Raw genomic sequence first — 23,009 nt, 5'->3', positions numbered from 1 at the left:
CCTGGGTGTGTTGCTTTGATAATTAGAAAATCCTTGTCTTGCCTCCAAATTCCTGCATAAATCCCATCCAAGGCCCCGGGTTGATGGAGGGTGGATTTCATGGGCATCAGAGGCCCTGAGCAGCTGTCATGGGTTTTCTGACTTCTGAACGCACGTTCGTTCCCACGGAGAGCTCCAAGGACATCTAAGCCCTTGGATGTCCCTCCTCGCCTGTCCTCTTTCCGTCCCCAGTGTGCAGGCTGTCACGGGTATTGTTGCATCTGTTAGGGGCTCGTTCAATAAAAGGTTGTCCTTTTTAATCCAAGGTTAATGCAGTGTGTTCTTGTTTGTTTGTGTATATTTATCTGAATCTCAGTGTATCGTGGGATGAAATGAAACAAGTAGAATCGGTCTGCGGTGACTATGGGTGATGCGGTTTCTAGCCTCTTTTTGGAGATGAGAAAATGTTTATTTGTGTCAGGTGACATGCTGAAAAAAAGTGGCTGTTCCTGACGGAAGGGTTAGGAACTGGCCAGATCATTGTTAGACGTCATAGACAAGAGAGGTAGATAAATAGATAGAAATATATATACATTACACTTACATTTTATGTGCCTGTTGTATCGATCTGTCTATGTAATTATAGAGAGATGCTAATTTCAAGTACGAAACGATGGCAGTTCAAAATTTCTTTTTCTTTAAGGAGAAGGCAAACCCAGGCCAGGCTGGGAGACAAAGGAGTGTGGGCTGTTCTCCCAGTGGAGGTGGGGTCTGATCTCCTGCACGATTAGGAACAGTTGTCGCGTGCTGGCTCCTGGCCCTGGCACTGAGGATTCGCACGCAGGCTCACGAGTTCAGGAGGGAAGCGGATGTTCAGGGCTGTTTCCAGCGCTGGCAGAGGCAGGCCCTGGCCAGGGCTGTGCTCACAAGGCAAGGTCATGCCAACGCCCCAGGGGAATTCCCCCAGCCTCTGGCGGGGCAGCCTTCGCCAAGGTCTGGCATTCGTGCACTTGACCTTTCAGGGGTATGTGAGCAGGAAGTAATCCCAGCAGCCGCATCCCTGAAAGGGCAGAGCAGCAGTGCTGACTCTGCCGGCAGCGTTCAGGGGCAAGCGGCTCTGAAACGCAGCCTTTGAAGCCCTAACGTTTTGAACAGTATCTTGATCTCTCAGAGGCATCATAAAAAAGCATAAATGTGATCTTCAGAGGCAAGATCATCTAATTCAGATGCCAGTCTCAGGACCAGCTGCATCAAATAACCTGGCAAACTTGCTGAGAATACAGATTCCTACCTCCCATGCTGGGTTCTGACATGGTAGGTCTGGAGCAGGCCCTGGGAGCTGCGTTTCGGTAAGCTGCTGTACAGCTGGATTTGGGGACACTGGCCTGGTCTAACTCCCCCCATAGAATCATAGAAATCCCTTCCACGATATTCCTGAGCCAACAGCATTGTTTCTCTTCCTGAGCTGAAATCTGCCGCAGAGAACTGTTTACCCGTCTGCCCTGGTTTACCCCTTGGCACAATAAATGAAAGCCTTCTGAATGTGAGGGTTTGGGGACACAGCCCAGGGCAGGGGGGTCGGTCGGTTGTGAGTAGGAGTGTGTGTGCTGTGTGTGTGTGTGTGTGTACAAAAGCATGCACCTTGCATGTGTTGGGGGATTGACCAGAGCAGGAATGAGGCAGAAGGGAAGCTGACATTTAGAGATCAAATGGGGGCTTGGTGCATCCAGGTCCAGCAGCCACTGAGGTTGGGGAGGATGGACAGGACAGGTGTGCACAAGCCGGGCAGCGCCGACACCAGACCAGCTTATCCAAGCGACTCCACCTGGTGGGGAGAGCCTGACCTTCAGAAATGGGGGCTGGAAGAGAGAGGCAGGCAGCCAGCCTTGGGTACCAAATGAAGTTAAGGAAACCGGTCTGGGGAAACCTCAAAATACCCAGGAGACCTGAGCAGAAAGAAGTCAGCCGTCCCTCCACGTAGGGAAAGAAAAGGAGCTCCTGGCTCACAGTGTCAGAATAGTATCAGAATAGCTTTCAGCGCGCAGCTGTAAAAACAACTTCTAGATCCCGTTCATTCGTGGGGCAAGGGCGGTCACCCGCACGGGCCCCTTCATTCTTGCGGGGGCAGGCAGGGACTACACATAGGGTTGGGTCTCACTGGGGGCTTCTGTGCTTCCAGGATGGGGCCGGCGCCACGTCCTCGGGCCTCCAGCTACCTCTCAGTTTTCAAGGACTCTTTGCCACCTTGGTTGAGCACCTTCAGTCAGTAACACAATATTCCAGAAGCTGTCTAATCAGTATGGAGCAGAGTGGAACCAGTACCTTCTTTGTTCTGGACACCACTGCTAGCTTTGTAGCCGCCAATCTCCCCAGTCAACGTGGCGGTCCTATAGTCAGACTGGTTTACGCTGACCTTGTAGATGTCTAAACCCTCTAGAACATTGTCACAGAACCTCTCTTAAAATCACATCTGAATGCAGGTAGAGACTTTACATTTTTCCTTTCTCAATTTCATCTTTTAGTTTTGACATAGCTTTTCTAGGTTTTGGCGGTTTCTCTGAATCCCGGTCTACCACCGACATCTTTCCCGTACCCCACAAGTTGATGTCACTGGCAAACTGGATCAGAATGACCACAGTGTCCTCCTGTAAATTCTTAAAAGGAGTTTGGACAATGTAGAATTGATATAAATCTTTGTGGTGAAGCAGTATAGAGACCTCCCTCCACCTTGATGTTGAAAATGTAATGTTCTTCCACCAGCTACAAAGTTACCCACTTGGACTGTGGAGCAGGGCACTTTGTAAATGACTCAGTTACAGCATTTATCAAACTGTATCATCATCACTTCTTTACACAGCTGTCTCACTCACCAGGCTGTCTCACTCACCAGTTTCTCCAAGGCGAGGACCGTGTTTGATCCGTTTTTGTGATTTCAGTGTCTAGCTCCGCGCAGTAGGTGTGAGGGGTATGTGGTGTGGATAACTCATCTGGCTGACATTTCCCCAACTTGTCTAGAGATGAGAGGAAGCCTAAATCATCCTCTTGTCCAAATGGAGACACTCTTTCATCCCACAGCCTTTCGATCTAGCAAGAAATGTAATGAAGTATGAGGTTAGCTGGACACAAGTGAATTCCCCAGAATCATTCATTCTTCTCCTTAATGTACATGAAACATTGGCTTAGTAACATGACATTGGTTTGTTAATCTAACCTCGACGTATGTTAGTGCTCAAGGTCACACTCACTGTCTGTGGTTTGGTGTCCACCTTGTTCTTGCCCCCCGACCCCGCCAGTATCCTCAGTCCTTTGCCTCTCACCATCCCTGTGATTTCTCAAAGACTCCTGTCTCTGTGCCGCCAACAAGCCTCCCCCGGCTCCCCAGAAGGGCCTCACTTGGACCTGCGTATCTGACTTGGTGGAAAGCCCTCAGTGCCAGGTGCCTATTCCCTCTCCTTTCTTGGACCCCACTTCGCTGTTCGCCAGGACTGGAAGTGGGTCTCTGGGGCCGGGTCTGGAAGTAGGGGGTGGGGATGTTGCCTGGGGGCCTACGCCCTCTCATGCGTGGCCTGGGGCAGGGCCAGGAGACACGGAGAGGGGCCTGCAGGGCACTTTTAAACATGCCCTGCTGGGACTCTTGAATGACCGTGTGGGGAAGAGGCCTCCACAAAATCACGGAGACTGGTTTTCCTGCTCATGCTGGGAAGGGGGAGGAGGAGGCTTGATGTGATGGAGAAAATGTGAAGAAAGTGGCTTGTCTCCCCTCACGAGCGCCTCAGAGCTAACTTACACCATCTCGTAAGGCTTCCTCCCCTTCCGGCTTTAAGATCATTTTCAGTGAGAGAGAAGAAGACAAAGGGAGAAAACTAGGATTGAGTATTTCTGTCTTCTCCAAGCTCTCTTCTGCCATCGGGCCACTGGCCGAGCACAGCGTCAAAGATTCCAGGCTTAGGCTTCCTGAATCCAGTCTCACAATTTGCATTACTCCGTCCTGCAGGTCCATTCTCAACTGTATGCTTTGATCTCACACATTCACTTAACAAAGATTTACCGAGCACCTGCTGTATATGCTGGTGGTTCAGCCCTGAACAAAATGGGGGAAAAACCCCAGAAACCTAATCTTATCTAATGGATAAACAAGGCAAACAAGTAAATACTTGACGTGTTGGGGGCGATAACTCGGTGCAGGAGAGCACAGCAGAGGGGGGACTGGGTGCTGGATCTCGAGGCGCAGGGCAGTGGAGATTGGAAATAGCCCATCTGGGAACATCTCACGGGGAGGTATTAAGTCACCTCACAGGTAAGGGAGGTGGGGGGCAGGCCATGCAGGTGCCTGGGGGGAACCACAGACCTGGGGTACAACACACTTGCTTGTTCAAGGAGGCCAGAGTGACTGAAGTAGAGAATTGAAACACGTCCCAGTAAACTTAGAATTCCCCAGAGACCCTGCTGGCATCTCCTTCTCTGTGTCAGAAGAGACCACCCTGAATTCTGGTGCAGGAGTGCTTCAGGGGCCATGGAAGTAAGTGGCTAGGGCTCTGTCCCACCCTAGGCGGCCCCAGATGGCTTTCTGAGTTTTTTTTTTTTAACTTTTCTTTTAATAAATTTATTTATTTTATTCATTTTTTTTTGGCTGCATTGGGTCTTCGTTGCTGTGTGTGGGCTTCCTCTAGTTGCAGTGAGCAGGGGCTACTCTTTGTTGCGGCGCACGGGCTTCTTATTGCAGTGGCTTCTCTTGTTGCAGAGCACGGGCTCTAAGCGTGCGGGCTTCATTAGTTGTGGAGCACGGGCTCAGGAGTTGTGGCTCGCGGGCTCTAGAGCACAGGCTCAGTGGCACACGGGCTCAGTTGCTCCGCGGCATGTGGGATCTTCCCGGACCAGGGTTCGAACCCGTGTCCCCTGCATTGGCAGGCAGATTCTTAACCACTGCACCACCAGGGAAGTCCCGGCTTTCTGAGTTCTTGATGGCAGGCCATCCACTGTCATTTCATTCATTGATTACACACTTAACTACTGAATGCCCATTGTACAGCCACGAACAAACATTCCCAGCCCTGACCTCATGTGCTTGAGAATGCCAAAAATACGAAGAATTGTTCTGATGGAGGCCATAAGGGGTGAGGTGGCACAGAGAGGTCTAGGTGGCTTCTGGCCGGAAGAGATGCCCAAACCCCATCTTGAAAAAGGGACAGGAAGGAGTGGGCCAGGCAAAGGGGTGGGGAAGAGATTTCCAGTGGATCATGCCCAGGGCACCAGGGGTCCTGCACTTATTCAAGGCACTGTCTGAATGGTGCCGGATGTCCGGAGGGGGTGATGGTGTGGGGTTGCTGGAGGTGGGGGGATGGCAGGGGGATGAGAGTGGCCTGGTCGTGTCTGGTCCTATCACAGAAGACTGCAGTATGAATAAAGTGGATGTCACCCAGCAGTGTGACAAGGGGAGGGACACAGCAGGGGAGAGGCACGGCCCGATTTGCCCTCTCTGATGACACGAGGGGAACAGATTGGAGAGAAGCACAACGGGCAGCAGCAAGACCCGTGGGAAACGAAGGTGTCCTGAACGGTGGTGTCCCAGGGCCTAGACAAGTGGACAGACTCAAGACGAGGCACCCGATTGGGGGGGAGGGAGGGGCGAAGATGACACCCAGGTGTCTGACTTGGACACGGTGGGAGGCGGAGGCGCCATTTCTGCTAGCGGCGCATCTCTTCCAAGCTCTCACTTGTAGCCCAGGTTTGCTGGAAGCACAGTCAGAGGACTCTGACGCCCAAGACGCGCGGAGGGCGTGTGCTCTCGGGAGAAGGCAGTGAAGGGAGGAGGGCCGGGATGCTGAGAGCTAGGAAGGCTGTGGTCTCGGCTGGGAGCCCTGGGGCAGAACCGCACGGAATTGTTCGCACCTGGAGGCAAAGGGTACCCCTCTGTCAGTCGGTCATTGGCTGTGGGCTGCCTGGGGGAGGGACGGTGGATGCTTCTAATCCCCCGGGGTGAGTTGGATCTGGTTCTGCCAAAGACAAGTCTCCCAAGAAGGGGACACCTGTGAGTCCCTAGCAGCCAATATTCCTGGGGGCTGGGGGGCGGGGTGTAGGGAGCCGGCTGCCCCGGTCCAATAAGAGGGGCCTGGGTGGGGCGTCCACTCCGCTCCCAGGCTCTTCTGCTCTTCCATTGGCTGGGAAACCAGATGACCAAACTGACTTGGGGGATGTCATGGCATGAATGTTTGTGTTCCCCCCAAGTCTATATGTTGAAATCCTAACCTCCGACGAGATGGTTTTAGGAGGTGGGGCCTTTGAGAGGTTATTAGGTCATGAGGGTGGAGCCCTTGTGAAGGGGATCAATGGTCTCATAAAAGGGACCCTAGAGAGCCCCACACACATGTGAGGAGACAAGGAGTGTGCAGGCTGCAACCCAAAAGAGGGCCCTCATCAGAACCGGCCGGGCTGGCACCCTGATCTCGGGCGTCCAGCCCCCAGAACTGCGAGAAATAAATTCCTGCTCTCGTAAGCTGCCCAGTCTGTGCTGCTTTGGTGCAGAAACAGGGGATGTACCAGAGCAGAGCGGGTAGCTCTCACTGGGGGCCCGACTGACTTGCTAAGGAGCGCTTTTCAAGGCTGGCTTTAGAAATCGCTGTTCCTACTTCGGATTTTTTTGCTTCCCATCCAGTTCTTGGCTGTGTTCGGTATGGTTGAGTTTGCTGAAAAGGTGAGTTCTGAGGAAACGAGCTGTTGTCTGGGTCCCCGACAGACTGTCCTGCTTTTAGGGTGCAGGGTCGTTATGGGGGAGTGGGGGCCCCCGTGGCACAAGTCCCCAGAAAACGCCGTTCCTGGCGTGGTCTATGGGGACAGCGCCCCCAGGAGTCGGGCGCCAGGACCTGCGCCGCCCCGGAGGGCGGGGCAGGGTCTGGACTCGCCCCGCGGGGGGCGGGGCGGAGGGGTCATTGGGCGGGGCTGGCTGCTCTGCCCGCTCCCCGCCCCCCCGCGCCCCCCTCCCGGCCTCGTGCGTGGCCGTGACCTTGCCTCCAGCTGGGCTGCCCTCTCTCACTGCATCGCTGGGCCGTGTCCAGGTTGCCGTGGGAACCAAACCGGAGCCCGCGGAGCGGCCGCAAAGTGAACCACTTGTGCAGGGCGGGCAGGATGGGAGGGACCCGGCTCTGTGCCAGGGGCGGGGAAGATGGCCTCGCTCCCTGCCCGGCCGGGCTCGGCTCGCACCCCGGGGTGTCACGCGCGGGGCGGGGGCGCGCGGAGAGGAGGCCTTGGGATGAGCGAGGCTGGAGCATTCTGCATCCGCGCGGCAACATCCCCGCCCGGGGTCATCGCCAGGGCCCGGCCGGCGCCGCCCATCCCGAGATGCCCGCTTCGGGGGCGCAAGAGGCAGATTACTTCTCCCCGCAGCACCCCGCGTTTGCGGTTGGTTCCCAGGGTCCTCTGGCATTCGGTGACCACCGGCGACTCTGCGGCTCCCCTGAATGCCTCATCTCTTGACGTTCAGTCTAATTACCGCCTGTTCAGTTCACCTGCAGTGACCCCGCAATATACACAAGAGCTCAGTCTGGCAAACACCTTTCGTCTTTGTAACTGGTTTCCTTTGTGGGCTCCTTTTCATGCGCCAAAACAAGAGATTTAAAAACAGACAAACAAACAAAACCTCTTGTAATACATAATCACTGTAGAAAAATTAGATAATACAGGTAAGCAACAACCAGAGATACGATTAAAATAATCCAAATCTTTCCACCCAGGGACAACCCCAGTAAGATTGATTCCTGACTTTTAAGGTAAATATGTATGTCCTTTTTAAACAGATTTCATTCACATTATACACATGGCTCTTTGCTTTCCCGACACATATATGCTGAACATCCTTCCCAATAAGTAAAGATAGAACTGTGATCCATGGTATCTTTTTAAATGGCCGTAGAGTACTCTTTTGCCACTATAGACAGATTCAGTGTGTTTTCCAATTATTTAGGAGGTTTGGATAACTCTTGCTGCTCTGAACAACACTGCAGTGAGCAGTCTTGTGCGTGTATCTTGGTGCACGTGTCTGCTTATTTCCTAAGAGCAAACTCCCAGAAAGGGAGTAACATAAAGATTGTGTATCTTATGAAGACTTTTGCTGCATCTCTCTGGATTGTTCCTTAAGTGTACCTGTTTATGGTCCTTCCAATCTGAGAAGGTGATCATTTTCCTCACACCCATGCCAACACTGGTTATTATTCTTTTAATTTTTTTTCCAAACCAATATATGAAAAATGCATTCCTGTAATGTTTTCTTCCATTTGTTTGATTACTCATGAGAGTTATCACTTTTGACACTTCTTGGCCATCTGTATTTCTTATTTCATTGAGTGCCTCTTCATGACTGCTCTTGGCCATTTTCCCATTAGGGTGTTACTCATTCTTTGTTGTGCAAGCTTTCTACAGTCAACTTTCACACACACCGCCACCCAGAGCACACCCCCCTTCACGCCGGTGAGAAATTCCTGTGTGGATACTCTGGTGGAGAAGCTGTTGAAGTCAGGTTCCTTCCACAGGACCGTTAAAGGAGAGCGGTTGCTCCTTGAATGCAGGGCGTGGAGCTGCGAGGCTCCTTGTGTCTACTGTTGAAATTGGTCCTAACCGAGAGGACCGAGCTTGGGGGGCAGCAGACGCAATGTTGGTCCTTGGCTGGACACCGGACCTAGAAGCTGCGAGGTGGGGAGGTCGATTGTGCTGTACTCACCTGTGTCGGCTACGCTAGAGGTCCCCGGGCAGGCAGCATCATCATTGCTCAGAAGCCTCCTTGGCAATGCAGATTCCCAGGCCCCGGCCCAGGAGACTTGTCAACACTTGTAAGACTTGGTAAAATATACAGACATAATATTTACCGTCTTAGCTGTTTTTAAGGGTACAGTTCTGTGGCATTAAGTACATTCACACTGTTGGGCACCCATCACCACCATCCATCCACAGAACTTTTCATCTTCCCAAACTGAAGCTCTGTCCCCATTAAACACCAACTCCCCATTCTCCCTGCCCCTCCCCCCCAGCCCCTGGCAGCCACGCTTCTACTTTCTTTTTTTTTTTTTTTTTGCAGTACGCGGGCCTCTTACTGCTGTGGCCTCTCCCGCTGTGGAGCACAGGCTCCGGACGTGCAGGCTCAGCGGCCATGGCTCATGGGCCCAGCTGCTCCGTGGCATGTGGGATCTTCCTGGACAAGGGCACGAACTCGTGTCCCCTGCATTGGCAGGCGGACTCTTAACCCCTGCGCCACCAGGGAAGCCCTACCCTTCTACTTTCTGTCTCTATGAATTTGCCTACTCTGGTACCTCAGATAAGTGGAATTGTACAATATTTGCCCTTTTGTGTCTGGTTTATTTCACCTAGCACAATGTCTTCAAGGTTCATCCATGTTGTAGCAGGTGTCAGAATTTCCTGCCGTTTCAAGAATGAATAATATTCCATTGTATGGATGGACCACATTTTGTCCCTCCATTCATCCGCTGATGGAACTGACTATGTTTTTTAAAATATTTATTTTATTTACTTATTTATTTGGTTGCACCAAGTGTTGGTTGCAGCAGGCGTGCTCCTTAGTTGCCGCCAGTGAGCTCCTTAGTTGCGGCTTGCCAGCTCCTTAGTTGTTGCATGTGAACTCTTAGTTGGGGCATGCGTGCGGGATCTGTTTCCCTGACCAGGGATCAAACCTGTGCCCCCTGCATTGGGAGCACGGAGTCTTAACCACTGCGCCACCAGGGAAGTCCCCGACTACATTTTTAGGTGCAAGACACACAGAGTTCCCTGGGGGCGGGATTCAACACAAATTGTAATCAGCATTTCTGGGATGGGCCTTGGGCCTCTGCAGCAAGTTCTGGACCACTTGCCCTACAAACCAGGCCAAGTCTTCATCCGCTGTGTCCCGTCACACTTATAAAAATAAGCCACAGCCCCAAGGGCTGGTCTCGGCGAGTGAGTCCCACAGATCTTATAGAAAGCTTTTGAAAAACACAAATTCTCCATTCCCCACTTTCCAGCCAGTTTTACCCTCCACCCACCACCATCCGACAGCAGGACTGAGTGGGTCTGAGTGGATCTGAGTGCCTCTTAGCCACGGCCAGTCCTCCTTAGCAAGTTGAGTTCTCAACCCCCCATGGGACTCTCCCCTGCTCCATTCACTGCCCCCTACCCTGATACCGTTTTTATCTGTTATATATATTTGACTTCTCTCATTTGGAGTAAGGACTCTGAGGCTAAAAGCCTGTATTCTGTATTCACTCATTCCACAAATATTTATTGAGCGTTACTCTGTGCAAAGCACTCTTCTCTCTGGGTACAGAGGATACAGCCGAGAACAAAAGAGACAAAAACCCTGACTTTATTAGCTTTCCTGCTGTGGGGGACATGGACCGTAAACAAGGTGGACAAGCACGATTTTGGCTAGAGATACATATTAAGCATGAAAAATAAAGCAGGGGAGAGAGATAGGAATTTGGGAGGTGATGCTCACCTTTTAGAGAGGGAGGCCAGAGCAGTCACCACCCTCATGGAGGTGACCGTGGGGTAGAAACGGGAGGGAAGGGAGGGAGCCGGCCACACGGGGTGTACGTAGGAAGAGCAGCACATGCAAAGGTCCTGAGGCAGGAGCCTGCTGGGTGCTTCGTAGAAGCGTCAAGGAGGCCAGTGTGGTGGGGACAGAGCAAGTGAGGCAGAGGAAGGAAGAAGATGAATCCAGAAAGGCACCAGTATCAGATCACATAGGGCCCCACAGACCAGCGCTGTCCCATAGAAATACGCCAGCCACGTGTACTTTTCCATTGTCTAGTTGCCATACTAAAAAAAGGCAAAAAAGAAGCAGGTGAAATTAATATATTTTATGTCACCCAATATATCTGAAATATTATTATTTCAACAGGTGTTCAGATTACTCACGAGACAGTTTACTTTTTTTGTACTGCAAGGTTGGAGGCTCTGGGGGTAGGGGAAGCAGTTGCATTCTAAACAGAGACAAACAGATCCCTAAAATGATTCCTCACATAAGCACCTGGATCCTGAACTAAATGAAACTAGGCGCTTTACAGTGTCCTTTTGAGGAAGAGAGGATAACACATTTGCTGAAATACTTACGTATTCAAGAAAATTCGGGGGGCGTTTAGACAGTGAAGTCGTGGTGAAAGAGACACAGAGTTACTCTCCGCTGGCCGCTCAGCACATCGGGATGGTCCCTCTGCCTGGCCTGGTTGGGTCATTACGTTTCCCAGGTCGGAGCTGAGGGTCAGAAGCAGGGTCTGTCCCCAGAGTAGGTTAGAACCCAGAAGAGGGAGAGCAGAGCCCCTCTGGCTCCCTTTTGTCCTTGTTTACACAGGCTGTCCCAGGCCTTTGCGGTAGGAAAGACCGTTATCAAAGGAGCCATTTGTCATTCAATGCTTGCTTCCCGCTGCCGGGCCCAGGGTCAGCGTCTCAGGACTCAGTGGGGCTCATTCTGTCCTCACCCCCATCAGATTCATCCAGTATCCAGGTGGGAGACACCAGGATGACTTGTTCATGTTTTCTTGATAATCTAAACAGAATGCTTTTTAAATTTTTTTTTAATATTCGATTTTTAATTTTTTAATCATAGTTGATTTACATTTCAGGTGTACAGCAAAGTGATTCAGTCATATATATATTCATATATATAGTCATATACATACATTCTTTTTCAGATTCTTTTCCATTATAGGTTATTACAAGATATTGAGTATAGTTCCCTGTGCTATACAGTAGGTCATTGTTGATTATCTATTTTATACATCTATATGTGTATCTGTTAATCCCAAATTCCTAATTTATCCCTCCCCCCTTGCCCCTCTGGTAACCATAAGTGTGTTCTCTATGTCTGTGAGTCTATTTCTGTTTGGTAAATAAGTTCATTTGTATCATTTTTTTAGATCCCACCTATAAGTGATATAACATGATATGTCTTTCTCTGTCTGACTTACTTCACTTAGTATGATAATCTCCGGGTCCATCCATGTTGCTGCAAATGGCATTACTTCATTCCTTTCTATGGCTGAGTAATATTCCATTGTCTATACATACCACGTCTCCTTTATCCATTCCTCTGTCGACAGACACTTAGGTTGCTTCCACGCCTTGGCTGTTGTAAATAGAGCTGCAATGAACACTGTTGTGCATTTAAGCAGAATGCTTTTGATTTTCCTGGAGTCTGGCCTCCTTCATGCCTTGTCACCATCCCCAGCCCAGCTCAGGAAGCACAGCCAGTGGGGACATTTCCCCTTTGTATGAAAAAATGAAGGTGGGTCCGGCCATTCCTAGAGCTCAGAGTGGCAGAAGGTTAAGACAGAAGCATGGAGTCAGACAGAAACCACGGCTTTCCTGGAGGGCAGGTGTGGGACGGGGACTCTTTCTTTACCAGGTGTGCCTGTAGGTGATGTGGCTGACCCGTTAGCACCTGTGCCCTGTCCCCAGATTTCAGATTCGGTAGGTCTGGGCTGGGACCTCAGGGTCTGCTTTTCTAACAAGTTAGCACCTGTGCCCTGTCCCCAGATTTCAGATTCGGTAGGTCTGTGCTGGGACCTCAGGGTCTGCTTTTCTAACAAGTTGCCCTGTGACGCAGGTGCTGCTTGTCCAGGGACCACGCTTTGAGAACCACTACTGAATGGCGTTCCCCTGTGGGAACATCCCACCACTGATGTGTCCGTTCTCATGCTGATGGGCGGCTGGGTTTCTGGTCTTGTACTGTTGCAAACAGTGCTTCTCTAGACAACCTTGTGCGTGTCTTTGGGGGAGAAGCCTTAGAATATGCGCACGATCAGTCTTAGATAAGCGCAGTTTCCCGAAGTGGTTGTATTCATTTACATGCTCACCAGTAGTTTACGAGGGTTCCTGTTGCCCGCGCCCTCACCAGCACTTGATGTTGCCCATCGTTTTTCTTTCAGACATCCTGGTGAGTGTGCACTAGACTCTCGTGGTGATTTTAGTGTGTTTTTCCCTGATGATGTGCCTTCTCCCCCTCTGTGGGCGGCCTTTCCACCCTCTTCAGTGTCTCTTTAAAGACAGAAGTTCTTAATTTTAATATAGCCCAATTTACCAACTTTTCCTTTATGGGTAGCACGTTTGAGTTTTTCTTAAAAGATCTTTGCCTGCTCCAAGCTGCCACATATGGCTATTTTGAAGCAGGCGTCCAACATTCACTCGGAAATGTAAGTTTAAGCACGATCATCCCCAACCTTTTGGATGCAGAGCTGTCAGCCGTGGTGTGTGTACTTCTTATCACGTGTGGTCCCCAGGTTTTCCCATTTGTGCTCCATCCACATCTTCTGTGCTCCTATCCTGCTCCCCTCCTTCCCTCTCAGCCCTGGTCCTTCCACGTGGCCTCGTAGAGCTCCAGCAAGAACACGCCCCCTCCAGCTGGCAGCCCCCTCCTCTTAGACCCCTGTTGGGCTGTGGTCCTGGCCTTCCTTTCGTGAGCGTCCCCTAGGATGACGATGGCGGTGGCCTGCTCCATGGAGCCCAGGGGACACAGCAGCGACCCCAAGATGACCGACTGGCCCGCGTGTTCCTGGGTCAGACATGGCCCCGGGGTCTCCTTCTCGGGCAAGGGGGCCTCCCTTTCAGGGAAACACCTCTGTGTCTACTGCCAACTAGTTCACTGCTGCCCCATCTGGATGTCTGAAATCCCGAATGTCATGGCTGGATTTTAGAATGGACGTCAACCTCCTAAAGTTGGATTAGGGTCGAATTCAGTTCTCCCCGTTTACATGTGTCCCCAGCCCCCCGGGCCATGGCAGTGTGGGTCCTGGACAGAGCCTGGCCCACACAGGGAAGTGGGTCCAGCACATGTGTGTTTGGAGGGAGGGCGACGTGTTGGCCAATGAGAGTGCCCAGGTGGATGCCGGGGCTGGGAAGGAGATACTAAGAGGGAAAACCACAGAGAGGTGTCGGGACCAGGGACACACGAGTCAGGTACTGGCACACGTGGCTTGAAAAGGCCCCTTGGAATGTGCTCCGTGTACTTACGACGCACTTTATGATCGCTTGCGAGGGGTTCACCCACAGGGGTCATGTCTTGTTTCTGACACAGGAAGCATCATCCTTTGAAGGGGTAACAGAGTTCCTGAAAACACACTTCCTTCCCCGACAAAGTGGTAGGTGAGGAAATGGCCTGAGTACATTCCCCTTACAGATAATTTTAGATTCCCCCTATTAATGGGCAGCCAGAGGTAGGAAACAGAAAATTCACACTTATTTAGGTGTTACTGTGTAAAGCATTAGATGAATTTTCTTCCCTTAGCAGATCTGCCAAGTCGAGTGTTAACACACGTTTGTAACGCACCCATGGATGGGGTGCTGGGGCAGCCACAAAGAAACCAGCCGGGGTGAGAGCCACGTGGGGCTTGCCCTCTTCACAGGACACCTGGCAGGCGCTTCACCTGAGTCAGACGGCCATCAACCCTGCAAGAGGCCCCTTGGGAGGTAGGACACACGTGTAGAGAGCAGATGCTCAGTGGTACCAGCTGTTTAACCTTCTCATCAGTGGGGAAGCTTGTTCCCAAGTAGCAGCTGTAGGAATCAGTGAGGGCCACCGTGACAAATACCACACACCGGGTGGCTTGCACTGCAGATGTTTATGTCCCACAGTTCTGGAGGCTGAAGGTCCAAGATCAAGGTGAGAGCAGGGCCGGTTTCTCCTGAGGCCTCTCTCCTTGCTCGCAGATGGCCGCCTTCTCCCTGTGTCCTTAGCTGGTCTCTCTTCTGTGCACCGTCATCCTGGTGCTTCTTTGTGTTATAAGAACACCAGGCAGACTGGATTAGGGCCCACCCCAAAGGGCTCATTGTAACTGAATCCCCTCTTTAAAGGCCCCATCTCCAAACACAGCCACGTTCTGAGGCACTGGCGTGGGGCTTCGACATAGGAATGTGACACGATTCAGCAGCCGCTCTCCTGTTTCCTGAGAGCTCAGGCGAGCACGGAGGCAAAGCGCAGGAATCAGGAAGGCATAACCTTTTCTAGACATTATATGCATTTCTACCTCTGTCCAGTAGAGGGCAAACTTTTAAAGTGCTCATTTTAAACCATTAGCCTTGACGTCTAACCCTTTATTGCGTGAATAGTCTCTTTTAAATAAAAAAAAATGCTCAGAGACAGATAAGATTTGCGCTGTTTATTAACATCACGTATTAACAGTTCAAGTCTCAAAAGGCCATTCTTCCCTTTCTTTGAAAGTTTGGCATGATGAACTAAGATAATTTTCCATTCCTGGGTGAGGATGTCTTGACAATTTTAAAAATCAGTTCAAAAAAGAAGCTCTTTGTTCCTATCACCTTTTAGTGTAACTCATATAATTTCAGTTTCATGATTTCATCTTTTAAAACCTTACGAGAGTTAAAGAGTCATCATGCAAGAGTGGAAAGACAATGCATTTAAGTCAGTACTGAATTTATTGCTTGTTTTATTTATTTATTTATTTACTTATTTATTTATTTATTTATGGCTGTGTTGGGTCCTCGTTGCTGCGCGCGGGCTTTCCCTAGTTGCGGTGAGCGGGGGCTACTCTTCGTTGCGGTGCACGGGCTTCTCATTGTGGTAGCTTCTCTTGTTGCAGAGCATGGGCTTTAGGTGTGCAGGCTTCAGTAGTTGTGGCACGCAGGCTCAGTAGTTGTGGCTCACGGGCTCTAGAGCGCAGCCTCAGTAGTTGTGGCACAGAGGCTTAGTTGCTCCGTGGCATGTGGGATCTTCCCGGACCAGGGATCTAACCCGTGTCCCCTGCATTGGCAGGTGGATTCTTAACCACTGCGCCACTAGGGAAGTCCCTATTGCATGGTTTATTCAATTATTCAATTATAAATTGAATTTATTCAATTATTATTATTTGAATAATAATTCAATTATTTGAATTAATGAATAATTATTCAATTATTCATTCGGTCAACAAGCATTTGCTATTGAATGCAAGGCAACGAGCTGGGTGCTGGATTCAAGTCCTGATTTTGCCATTTGGTGGCTATTAGGCTATTAGGGCAAGTCAGACTTTCTGTATTTCCACTTCCTCATTTGTATAAGGGGCCTGATACCGACCGTCAAAGACTTCTTGAGGACTCAGTACAGTTAGGTACTTGGGGAAGTTTGGAAAACTTCAGGATGCAAAGCCCCTGTGAGTAGTTCCACACTTGCCAAGTTTAACCTCCGCCTTGTAGAGCAGTGTTGGGCCGCCTGCTTCTGTATCTCTGGCTGTGTATGCTGGGGCTGGGATCTCACCTGAAACCTGCCGACCGAGACCCTCTGGGGGTCATGCCCAGCACAGCCCGCCTGGTAGGCTCACCAGCTAAAGCTTTTTCAGCTGGACGTCTCAACCTCAGCGCTCCTGCCGCGTGGCTGGGTGATTCTCAGCTGTGGGGCTGCCCAGTGCATTGCAGGGTGGTGAGGACCATCCCTAGTCTCCAACCACTGGATGCCTGCACACCCCTCCCCCATTCCCACTCCCCACCCGTGGTGACAGTAACCACACATCTCCAGACATCACCAGATGTCCACACTGCCCTGGTGGAGGAGCCCTGAGCTGGAAGCACAGAACTGTCACGTTGCCGTTGAGCAGAGCCGCAATCCCACCCAGTTCCTCTTGGGGGCAGCTCGCTCGGTCCAGCCCATGGCATCCACGCTGTCTACATGTCACGTCTAACCTACTCGCGAGCACGGCTACCCTTCATCACATGACCACGTGCCAGCAATGCTTTGCAGAAATGAGCTCTGGGAATGCTTACAGGCCTTATTATGCGTTTATAAGCGAGAAGCCCGACGTCACAGGTGAGTCGGGATCTGCCTCTGAACTCCTGGCTTTCAGCATCTCCACACTGCTAGCAGTTAATCACTCCCACCTTGCGTCACTCTCCTAATCCATTGACAGGCTCTTCGAGGGAGGAGAGGCGCTCTGGAAGCCCGCTGTGCCTGCCCACGAGCTGACGCCTGGCAAATACTGTCCGTGGGTTGACTTAGCAGTTTCTCTCTGGGTACTTACCTTTCAAAAACTGTTAGTGAATTAGGGGCATTGGTCTCCTGTGGACCCTGTGTGGCTCCCGCTCCTAGAAAGGGTCGTTATTAATGGCAGAATCATTCAGCTATATTTAGGGCGACGGCCCGCATCCTGGGGAGGCTGTGGAAATCTTCACCTGTTAGGGGTCCCCTGGGGGGCTTTCTTATTGTTTAGTGGGCAAAATGGAAGTAGCATTAAATCTGATGCCAGAGCTTCCATCTCTTGATACTTGGGTACAGAATGTCCGTGTAACACACGTATATCAGGAGAGAAGCTGAGCACCAGTCGGAATTGACTGTCGGCCAGAATGAACAGGCTGAAAAGAGAGTAGACGCTGCAAGAGCTCCAAGGGGGTTAAAGGAGCTGAGAATCAGTGGGGAAAGTTCCACAGTCAGCACAGAGCACCAGAGCTGCAGAGGCTAGAGAGGGGGTGAGCAAAGGGTCCCGGGCCTCAGGGTTCCCATCTGTGCAGTGGGCACAGTGCTGCACCTACCTGGCGGCTGCGCTGGGAGGGTCCCTAAGGGAAGCAGCATCTGCGCATCACCGAACAACGCCGAGCACTCAGTATGGACCCATGGTGGTTTCTCTTCCCTTCTTTCATCTGCCTTCTCATGCTGGGTTTTCCCCTTCAGCCCAGGAGGGCCTTCCCCCGTGTTTGTGCCCTGGAAGGAGTGTGTGGGTCAAGCATCCTGTTGCAATGGTGGGAGGGGGTGGAGGGTGTCGGGGGGAGGGGCTCTCCCTCCCAGTATGGGGGCTCCTGGGCGCTGGGGCTTGAGGCAGACTCGGGCGGATTGGTGGTGGCAGCTCTTTTCGAAGGAGAGTCCTGGGCCCTGGCCAGCCCAGCAGAGACAACAGACAGGCTGCCCGAGGCCCCGGGGGGCATCCTGGACCCCAGACCCAGTGGCACCGGCTGGGCCTCTTCACCGTGGGCACCGAGGTCAGAGGGTGGTTCTCGTCTCACCCTGGCTCCCAGCCGGCTGCTTTGTGCTTTCAATCACCTTTGCCTGAAGAGCCTTACGTTTTGGGTACTGTTTGAAAATATTTTATCAGTTTACACATGATCTAGTGCTTATTTTCCTTATCGTTCTAAGTCTTTACATTTTCTTCCGGTCTTTGGTTTATAACTTTATCCATTTTTAACTGCCTTCCAGCCACTGTTTATAATTTTTCTCTTCTCTTTATTTTGCCTCAACTTTTATCTTTTTTTTTTTTGCGGTACGCGGGCCTCTCACTGCTGTGGCCTCTCCCCCGTTGCGGAGCACACACTCCGGATGTGCAGGCCCAGCGGCCATGGTTCACGGGCCCAGCCACTCCGCTGCATGTGGGATCCTCCTGGACTGGGGTACGAACCCGTCCCCTGCATCGGCAGGCAGACTCTCAACCACTGCGCCACCAGGGAAGCCCTCAACTTGCATCTTTTAAAAATTCCTTTTATTGTGACTTATAAATCATTTAAATTTCTTTAAGCTCACACCCTTTTCTTATCTACATTTTAGTTTTTACCTGTCTTAACCATTTTTCCACAAAAACAAATGATCTTTCTTAAATTTCCATCTTACATCTTGTCCTTCTTAATCTCTTTTTTTGGTTGTTGTTGTTCCTTTTAATGTCTTAGTTTGGGGTCATTTCTGCTTTTTTTGTTTGTTTGTTTTTTTGTGGTACGGGGGCCTCTCACTGCTGTGGCCTCTCCCGTTGCGGAGCATGGGCTCCGGACACGCAGGCTCAGCGGCCATGGCTCACGGGCCCAGCCGCTCCACGGCATGTGGGGTCTTCCTGGACCGGGGCATGAACCTGTGTCCCCTGCATTGGCAGGCGGACTCTCAACCACTGCGCCACCAGGGAAGGCCTGCAAATGCATCTTAAGTCATCCTGCCCAGCCCGCAGATTTCACCACTGTCGGGCACCGTGCTGTCCAATAGGGTAGCCGATAAGTCTCTATTTCATAGGTTTGTTTGGGGGGGATTAAAGGGATAATCCTCACAAAGACTAGCACATGGTAAATATCCAATAAATGCCAATCAAGACATTGCTGATTTTATTAGTCAAACTGACAGATAAGGAACCGGGATCTGTGTAATGGGACAGCACAGCCTGTACTCCAGGATCGTGACTTTGTACTGCCTCACCCTGAGTAAGAGGCTAAGGGGTAGAGCTACTGGGGGTGGGGGGGTTGCAGGGGCACATAATCCAGTTTTTAAGAGTGAATCAAGTCTCACATTGAACACCAGGAGGGGGTTCAATATTTCCCTTTAATCCGTGTCAGCTTTATTGGGTTTGAATCACCACTGCCTTCCCGTCTTCCTTTCTCCCAACTCAGCGTGTTTGGCCTTATGGCCCCAGCAAGTGACACGCTGATTTTAACGTGAAATCTGTCGTCCTGGCAAGTTAAGAGGACATCGGGAGAACAGGCTTCTCACGGAAACGGGCACATAGAAAGGGAACGGCAAGTCCCCAATCAGTGCAGAGGCAGAAGGAGGCAACGTCCTGCTCTCAGTGAGTCGGGGTCTCCCGATGGAGATGGTGGGGGAACCGTCCCTGTGAGGCTAATGGATCTGCAGGTGTCACCTGTCAGCCTCCACCTCGATCCTCGAGAAACACACGGGAGAGGATGGGAGGACAGAAGGACTGGACACTGAAACCGTCGTAGGACTTTTCAAAATGCGGAAACAGTGAGGACCTATTGACCACTAGGCTGAATGTAACACGGTCTCTCTTTGATGATCCGGAGGACCATTTAGTATCGTGCATTGACTCAGGGTCATTGCACAAAACGAAAGTCACTGTGTGCTGGAAACAGACGGATGTTCCCATAAACACAAGAACTGTCAACAGTTCACAGCTTCCTGGGCAACAGGGGTTGAGTGGTTAATAATCTCTTCTATTTACCGGGCACCCTCCGTGCCAGGAGCAGTGCAAAGTGCTGTCCTTACATTTTCTGATTGAATCCTTTCGGCCACCCAAAGAGGTTTGTGTGATGAGGAAATTGAAGAGACCAGATACCTCGTATCCAGCCACACAGGTAAAATGACAACAGCTGAGACTGCAACACAAAAGTCCCTAATTTAAAAGCAATTGCTCTTAATTGCCGCACTGCACCGCCTAGAAAAGACCAGATGGTTATGATGAGTGAAAAGAAGTGGAGAAAGAGGCAGAAATAAGCCCCGGGGGTGGGGGGCGGGCAGGGGTGGGAGCAGGCCAGCAAGGCCTCTGTGAAATTCCTCACGCACTGGCTTCACCTCCAGGGAAGGCTCTCCACGTTGGAAACGATGATATTCACACAGGACAAATGCTGTTCCGCATGAAAATGCCAAGAGCTGCTCTAAACGAAGGGTTCAAGCTCATGTCAGGTGAGGGGGACCTGACTGGATAAAGAAGATCTAGACACTCGCCCTGTTTACCTTGTGGTTATTGTTTCCCATCCGTCCTATTGATACCCATCCTCTGAGACCAGCCTAGTATTTATATTCTGTTCACAAACCCAGTCCCCCAACCTCCCCATGGTCTACTTTGGATGACTTATACTTTGTCCGTCACATGCCCTGGAAGGAAGCAGATGGGACCCTCAGGCTAGATGATTGAGGAGAGATGATGGGGCTGTCCACAGAGATTTGGGCAGGGTTGAGGGAAACCAATGAGATTATGGTGAAGGTGTCAAGGCTTCCTGGGTCACCTGCCCTAGAAGGACGGGGAACAGAGAGCAGATTCCAGGGCCCGGAGAGGGGGCTGTGGGCAAGGTCACCCAACCTGAGCGGCTCCCACAGGGGGTCAGCAATTATTCCAACTCAGTTCCGTCCCCTGAACCCTGCCAGTGTCACCAGGCGAGACCTGCCATTGTTCCCGGGACCCAGGGCCAGGTGGGGAAAGATGGAAATGGAATTGGGTGGGGCTAACAGAAGGACACACAACACAATCCTCTACTTCCAAGAAGAAAAAAGGAAATTAAAAAATTTAAAACCAGAGCAAAAAGAAGGGATAGGGGCTTCCCTGGTGGTCCAGTGGTTAAGAATCCGCCTACCAATGCAGGGGACGTGGGTTTGATCCTGGTCGGGAAACTAAGACCCACCTGCCTCGGGGCAACTAAGCCCATGGGCTCTAGGACCCGCACACCACAACTTCTGAGCCTGCTTGCCGCAACTGGAGAGCCCGAGTGCCGCAACTAAGACCCAATGCAGCCAAATAAATAAATAAATGTAAAAAGAAAAAGAAAAGAAAAAAGGGATACATTTTTTTTTAAAGATCAAAACAAAAACCACGGATTGAGAGGTTACAAACAAGCCTTGAGCAGAAAAAATCCCGAAGACTATTGGATTGAGCCTGGCACATACCTTATACACATTTTAATTTATTGCCAGTAGTTAAACATTGGGAGATTTCACACAGAAGTCTGGATTTCCTGTTTTCCTTGAACAATTCTAAAATCCTACGCAATGATCCCACAGCTGGACGGGAGACGGAGACATGCAACATCGGTTCCTGAGGTCCCCGCCTGCCCGTCTGCTGTGTCCACTCGCCTTGGACCCCAGTGGGCAACTCACACCTGCTCAGAGAGGCTGATGGAGCTGAGTGGAAAGATGAGTCTATGCTTTTGGGAAACCGTTCAGGGCTCTGGCATCATAAAGGTAAGTACACCAATTCATCAGAAGAGGAAAGTCTTTCTAGTTCCAGTTTCTGAAAGACACAGCAACTCCTTTTTCTCCTGCAGCGTTTGATGCCCACAAGAAGCTCACCCTCAGAGGAGGGAAGGGAGATGGGGAGTGACAGCAGAGGAAAGGACTGTCAACTCATGCTGCAGACTTCCCTGCTCTCAGGGTCTCGGGGCTGCTCGAGACCCTTCCACGCTCCGCACGGCCCCTGGAGCAAGGGTCCTCAGCAGGGGGAGGTTTTCCACCCCCCAACAACCAATGTCTGGAGACACTTCGTTTTTTTTTCTTTTTTGCGGTACGCAGGCCTCTCACCGTTGTGGCCTCTCCCGTTGCGGAGCACAGGCTCCGGACGCGCAGGCTCAGCGGCCATGGCTCACGGGCCCGGCCGCTCCGCTGCATGTGGGATCCTCCGGGACTGGGGCACGAACCCACGTCCCCTGCATCGGCAGGTGGACTCTCAACCACTGCGCCACCAGGGAAGCCCTGGAGACGCTTCTGATGGTCATGACTGGGGAGATGCTGCTGGCATCTTGTGGGCGTGAGCCAGAGATACTGGCGAGCATCCCTCAAGGTACAGGACGGCCACCTGCCCTGCCCCACAATACACTCCTCCAGCCCCAGATGTCAGTAGTGCCAAAGCCGAGAAGCCCTGCTCTGGAATAAAGTCCAGATCCATTCATTGCACTTTCAACCTCTCCAGTGCCTAACCGGCTTGTCATCAGACACCTCCTCCCTCACCTCCGCCCCCCTCTACCCCCGGCCCACACTTTGCTCTGCTGCCCACTCCTTCCGTGCTCTCTCCTACGTTGGGGACTTTGCATATGCTGTTCCTTCTGCCTGGAGCACAAACACACCACCTTCATCTGCTCAGGGACAGTCTACAACCCTCAGGTGTCACCTTAGGTATCAGAGCAGTTCCTTTGGGGTGCTCCTACGGCATCTCCAGGCTACTAATAATCACCCTCCATTGTCACCTCTGGACTAAATTTGACCTACTGTGTCTGCAGTACCTGTACCTGATGGCCACTCAACACTGTTGGATGAATACATGGCCACACCCTCATCTCTAACCATCTTACAGAAACCAAGTTCAAGTCCTATAGGGCTCGAGTTTTGTCTCTAACATCACCAGGAGGAAACGAGCAGCTCCTGGGAGGAAGTGAATGAGTTTGAAAGATTCACTAGGTCACTTCCCAGAAGGAGCGGGCTCTGGCACGAGCCTGCAATTCCCCCTCTCACGAGAAAACATTTGTTTTATAAGTTGTTCCAACTTGGCTTTGAAAACCCAAGCATGCACGCAAGTTAATTACCACTTGGCATTAGTCAGCCTGGATTCACAGAAGTCCTCGCTCTTACATATTTATGAAGAAATCCATCGACCCGCATTTTT

The 23,009-nt window shown here is 51.2% G+C and overlaps 1 protein-coding gene across 1 annotated transcript in view; it reads left to right on the top strand.

The window, feature by feature from the left end:
- CDK8 (cyclin dependent kinase 8) overlaps positions 1-15,752 on the top strand; it is a 152,038-nt gene extending 136,286 nt beyond the window's left edge. Inside the window, exon 13 of the mRNA XM_049700925.1 lies at positions 14,240-15,752. Coding sequence (XP_049556882.1) covers positions 14,240-14,263 — 24 coding nt within the window. The 3' untranslated portion in view covers positions 14,264-15,752. The remainder of the gene's footprint in view (positions 1-14,239) is intronic.
- Positions 15,753-23,009: the final 7,257 nt, after the last annotated feature.

This window comes from Orcinus orca, chromosome 18 (assembly GCF_937001465.1).
Source record: "Orcinus orca chromosome 18, mOrcOrc1.1, whole genome shotgun sequence".
NCBI classification, from domain to species: domain Eukaryota; kingdom Metazoa; phylum Chordata; class Mammalia; order Artiodactyla; family Delphinidae; genus Orcinus; species Orcinus orca.
The sequence above is the reverse complement of the archived record's forward strand: the minus strand, read 5'-3'. Positions and strand labels throughout refer to the sequence as shown.